Here is a 6174-nt window from a genome sequence, read left to right on the forward strand (position 1 = left end):
GTTATCAGTTGAGATAGATTGAGAGTGTACCGACTGGGAAGGTAGGGAGTGCTCGTGGTAGTTGCAAAGGGAGAGATGGACGAGCTAGAGGAGGTCGACGTTGATCAATGAAGGAGGACGTGAGTCTTAGGGCTCTGATACCATGAAATACAATAATTGTTGAGAGAAATCTGAATTAATTAAATTGATTACTGAGAAGCCTTGGGTATTTATGCATACAAGAGGAAATTTGGAGGAGGAATGGAAGGACTTCAAGGAACTTATTTGAGATTAAAAAAAAAGTCCTATTACTTGAGAAGCTGCATTTTATGTCAACCCTATTATAATTAAATCATTTTTGGCTCCCTATGGTTACCATGCTGTAACTATAGCTATCCTTTTATATGACCCTCCCAAAAAGATTGGGGTGAAAAGGAAAAAAGAGAAACCTAACCATTGTACATAAAGCTTATTCTCCCATCTTTCTCTTCAGGGTGAAGACAAATGGTAAGGTCTCATATAGTAATTGTGTACTTGTGAGAAGCAAGGGGCCATTTGTTTTATGGTAGATATTATACCTGAAAAGCTGAGCTGATGTCACTGCTAGAAGGTCCAACTTTTTGCAAAGTGATGCTCATTATATATATGTAATTTGATTTGTTTCAATATATAATATAATTTTGTCTTATTAATGGAAAGGCTTTCCTCTCTTTCTATACTGTTATGAAGTTTTCTGCAGATTTAACAGAACTGGAATTTGATGATCAACTTATTTGCAGCTTAATTAATAAGATTTTTATTGAGATTACTATTTGTACTAATTGTCAAAGAATCATTCAACCTAAGAGCTTAAGTTATTATGTGAGGTCACTAAATAGGTTATTTATTTATTTTCTAATTAACATGCCAGCTTCATACAAAAGTCTGTTAATTAAGCTTGCAGTGTGGACAAATACAAGCTCACCTATCTTGTATTGAAATTTAATTAATTATAATAATGCGGGAAGAATACACTTTTGCTTATGTAAGTCTGCATAACATGACCTTGGGAGCACCATAACAAACACTTACACAGCTTCTATGTCTCAACTTTTTTACTACGTACTTAGATATTGCACCCAAAACGTTCAATCCATGCAGATATCCTAAATTCTCTCCAATTATTTGGAGTTTGTATACATGCTATTATCTATCTATCTGTCTCACTGGAGTCTCCAAGTTCTGCCACCTTCCATATTGAACTTCTTCAGTCTTCCGAAAAACATGACCACGATGAGGATCAGCTTGCCCGTGCTGCTCCATCTTCCAGAGAATCCGTACCATGTATCCTTGCATTGGCCATCTGGATTTAGTTGCCGCTTGCAACTGTACCCGGTTGTGAAACCCACATTGCCATATGCACTGCCATTCATTTACAATTAGCATGGAATGAGCTTAAATGAATACACATCATTTCATTTCCATGTTCTCCATTTCTATCTCATCTTCTTTTTCTTTCCTTCTTGTATTGATATGGCAGATTAATTTAGCTTTTATTATGGGATACCTTTGTTACAATGAAAATATTTCAAAAATAAAGCCAAAACTCGTATATGTTGTTAGAAATAAAGCATAATGTATGGGTTGGGTTGCTGATTATTGGTGAGAGGGAATATCTGTGCTGTGAAAGACAATGGTCCCAAACACCCCCCTAGTGGGCATGTTCCAATCCCGGCCCTTTTCGCCCTTTAGACTCAGTTTGGAAAGAGTACAAAATATAAATATCTACAATGCAAATACATACAAAATACAATGTTTTGCACTCTATAGATTTTTGACGTGCACCGGTGCGCTCAACCCGATTCTGTTATGTGTTAACATTTCTTTGCACCAGTGATCCTGTTACAATTTCGAAAATGGGTGCGCTCAACCCGTTCCCATTCCAATCCAACCCAACCCAATTCAAGTTTTTTTGCTATTTTTTTGGACTCGGAACTGGTAGAGGCCAGACCCAAAACATAACTGGGCTTGATACACACACCATTTGGTGGATTCCACCATTGAGCTTGTGGGTCACCAAACCCATCTATGGTGTGCAATGTGCGAGGCATTTCCATTTACAGTAGGCTGTGAATCTGAGTCTTGCTCACCTCTGGATTGAGTAGTGCACCCTTCATATGGTCTCTTTAATGTTGGAAGACGAATAATACCCAATTTGACTTATATCACTACGCGGTCACATCACATGTTGTTTCCCCAAAAATTGCAAGACAACTTTTTTTGGATAACATGATAACACATTTTCATGTATATTTGATATTATAGAGTTGATGTAATAGGTCGATGGGTAGTGGTGAGGAATGAGGATAACTACAAAATTGTTCAGGGTCAATTTGAGGAGGTTCCACAGATGCAATAAAAGGAGTTAGAAGGCCAACACCACTCCTGGACCTGGAAATTGGAAAAGGAATTTGGTCCTATAAAGGAAAGCTAGTAGTAGAGGTTATATCTTATCTCTTTGGTGGGGTTTGCACTAAACTCATGTTTGTATTTTATCTTTAATCGAATTTGTCTCCTTTTCGTGGTTCTCTAGAATGGATGTATAAAACACGAATGAAAGAATTGAAACATGGGTTTTTTTTTTCACTTCCAATGAAATTAATTGTTGATATTTCTATATATATAGCTGATGAAAAGAGATAAATAAAAAGCAATATTATACAGAGATTCTCAAATTATAGATATATTTGTATATGGTTTTCTTAAGTACATTTGAGCAATATTAAGCATAGGGATTGGTCAAGTACATGTTTGAACACAACACCATGGATCTGGTGTCCAGTATGCCAGATCCACAGGTACCAGTCATATATGCTTAGAGAATTCCTGTGTTACAAAAAGCTTTCTTTAGGAGTGATATGGGTACAAAGTACAAACTATTATATTGATAGAGGCATATCCCAAGAACTGGACAAGGGTACATATATGGAAGAACAATAACCACCCCATGTTTTTGATTTTTAATCAGGTTTTCTTTTCTTCAATGGGGATGCATCCAAATCAGTTATTATTTTCTTAATAGCAAATTAAGTCAATATATATATATATATATATATATATATATATATATATATATATATACTTTTTTTTTCTTTTTTATCTTTCCTTGTTTTTGTTGGGATTGAACATAGAAGCCTTGACTGAAATGACAGCACTCTTATTGGAAATAGGGACATGTGGAAACCCTAATTGGGAAATTTATCATGTGTTGGGAACTTATGTGCAGATCAATTCAAAATTTAGAGAGTAATGCATCACACCATGTCATGCACTAAACCACTAAACCACCCACGAATGTTTGACTATCCCATCTCAAAAATTATTCATTGCTACTGATTGTGGAAAAATTGATTCTTCTTATTACTACTTGTTTTCCCCTTCCTGTGAAGCTCCACACACCAACCACACTTCAATTATCACCTCCAAATGCAAACTAGATTAGTGGTTGTAGTTGCTGTTTTAGTGACCTTTATCCTTCAAGTAGTACGGAAGTATTGGCAATATGGGCATCAGTAAGCAGATAGTGATATTTTGATCTTTAGTTTCTTTCTTGCAGTATGAAATTTCGTGGTTTGTTTCCATTTTGAGTGTATTTTGTGAATTTTATTTTCCTTTCTTTCTTCTTTTTCTGTTTTTATTAACCTAGCTAGAGCCTAGAGAAGCTTACTTTTATCTGTTTGGGAACCAAACGGAAGTTAACAGTGACTAGATACCCAACAAAAGGAAGAAGTATTCAAGGGAAGATCATATACCTGATCACTTCAATGACGATGTTCAACACTGTGAAGTTAAGTGGATCTTCTTTCATCTTTTTCCTCTCTGAGATGCAAATGAGGATGACGAATATGAACAAATAAGAGAGCTGTGAGAATTTGAGATTCTCCATTAGCCTTCCCCAACTACTTTTGGTTTTCTTTTCGGAACTGCTTGCTGGAGAAAGCTCTTCATCTTTAATGGGTAAAAAGGAAGTATACGGAGGGAGATACCTATAAGACAAAGTTAACAGGTTATAACAAAAATTTAATTTGCTTAAAGGAAAAGAAAAGGTAAATATATAAACCATTTTAATTAGTTATACGTTAATCAAAATTGTGGAAATAAAATTAAGTAAATAAATTGAAAGAATCAACTAAAATCCCAATCGTTTACTTGTTCTTATAATTTATATTGATCGAGCAATCAGTTTAATGACACACGCCTTCTGAGAGAGGGAGAAACATACATCATTACCACGAACAGAACCAGGACTGCTGGAGAGACTAGGGAGAGATCAACGATTGATTCGCCGGCGTGCCGCGAATTCACTGTTTGGAACAAGGAACCTACTAGCTTCTGGTAAGGATTCATCCCATTCAGTCCTTCTGAGTTCCACTCCATGGAACAAAAGAGAACAAATTGTACCAGTATGAAGCCGAAAACAGTGACGACTAAAAGGAAAGAGTGCAAACTGGGGAGTAAGTGAGCATATCCAACCTCTCCCGCATTCTTCAGAATGTACTTGAATTCGACCTTCTTTGTAAACCTCCCCAAGACCCATATCACAAATCTCAAGCACGATGGGAATAGTGTGTTCCCAAGAAGGACCTGAGGGATGAGTAGTAGCAGAAGTCCAGAATTCTTCCTGAAGACTATCATGTTCTCATTTGTGGGGATAAAACCGCAGTTTGTGAAAGTAGAGACAATTGCGAACACAGAGAATGTATGTATCGAAATGCTCTTGTTCTCGAGTACATTTCTGGCACTTGGAACAAGGCTCAGATATGATGAAACCAGTGCAAACCCACTTACATGAACCACTAGAAGATAACCCAAGACTACATAACTCAGGTACCTAATTGAATCATACTTAAGGTCCTCACTACAGCTCATTAACTGATCATCATCATCAGTTCCAATATTCCTGCAGGTCTCTACACTGCTGGGTTTCTCTCTTTCGAAATGGGGTACTTTGACTAGCCCCAATTCAATTTGATTATCAACATTCGTGTGAATTGAAGAAGAAGTAATAAGGTAGTCTGAACTGACTAATGAGTCGACTTTGTTTTCAATCTTCTCCTGCTTCTTCATGAACTTGGAACTCTCTATTTGAAGTCCAAGCATGGAAAGAAAGACCTCTCCACCTAGTAACGTTAAAACGGTTAAAACTACAAGCTGGGCACTGGAAAAGACCTCCATTTCGACGGTTGACATGCTGGAAACCGTAGCTGCAGACACAGATGTAAAGAACACATCAAAGTCCTTAGGCCTTACCGCGTCGGGTCTAGGTTTCAAAATCTTCAAAACTAAAAAACCCAGAAGGGAATTAGAGACAAAGTAAAAAAAATGGATCCAAAGGGGATTCACGTTGAAGAATAGGAAGTGGTACAAACATCTAATAAGACCTGGAAAGGATCTGCTAAGACAAGCTGTTTTGATACATGAAACACTACTACAAAGCCTACAGAGATGTAGTTTCTTGCCAAAACAGGTACAATTCCTCATCTCTGCTTATTGGTTAAGGATCGGAACACAATTAACGTTGCGAGAGTTTAAACGTGGAGGATGTATATATATAGGATATATAGAGCAAAGGTACTGTTTCTATACTTAGTGGGACTTCACTCGGAAGTTCATGCGTTTGGGAAAAGGCCGGATTAATTAGTTGATGGATGAGTTACGTTGAGTTAGTACTAAGTGGGATTTCTCATCCTCTTTATCACTAGCAAATTATATTGCAACAAGTAAAGGGGGTTCAAGATGTGACCACATCAATAAAGAAAGTGGAGGAAATATAATTAATGGGTGAAACCTGATTAAATATAAGAATTGATTAAGCAAGGGTTGTGACCAATGTTCATTATATTGTGATGAGTGGAGTACTAGTACATGTCCATCCTTCTGGGTGGTATATATGGGCCCCGGCTCCTTGTTTCTGATGCAACGGTCTTCCATTAATTAATTGATAAAACTTTGGAAATGACATGTCTATTAGTGATTAAAATTTTTGGAAATTAAACAAACTTGAAGACCTACAGTAGTCAAGAGTATCAATAAGCATCAAGGTGGTCCTTGGTTGGATTGGACTCAATAAGGACCTAGAAACCCATGTCCTTCAGTGTGCACCTTAGCATCACCTTAACGTAGCTAGTTAATTTCCTTTGAAGTTGTTTAGTATTA

General features: G+C 36.9%; 1 protein-coding gene across 1 annotated transcript; it reads right to left on the bottom strand.

Annotated features, from left to right (window-relative positions):
* Positions 1 to 926: 926 nt before the first annotated feature.
* LOC148844199 (putative cation transporter HKT1;4) lies at positions 927 to 5517 on the bottom strand. Its single transcript, XM_088959610.1, has 3 exons — positions 4241 to 5517; positions 3771 to 4004; positions 927 to 1380 (listed from the first exon to the last, which is right to left on the bottom strand). The coding sequence occupies exons 1-3, from the start codon at positions 5497 to 5499 to the stop codon at positions 1182 to 1184; spliced, it is 1692 nt and encodes a 563-aa protein (XP_088815736.1). The 5' UTR covers positions 5500 to 5517; the 3' UTR covers positions 927 to 1181.
* Between the last annotated feature and the right edge of the window lie 657 nt (positions 5518 to 6174).

Source organism: Nelumbo lutea, chromosome 8, assembly GCF_056320005.1.
Source record: "Nelumbo lutea isolate HS-2025 chromosome 8, American lotus-T2T, whole genome shotgun sequence".
In the NCBI taxonomy this organism is placed as follows: domain Eukaryota; kingdom Viridiplantae; phylum Streptophyta; class Magnoliopsida; order Proteales; family Nelumbonaceae; genus Nelumbo; species Nelumbo lutea.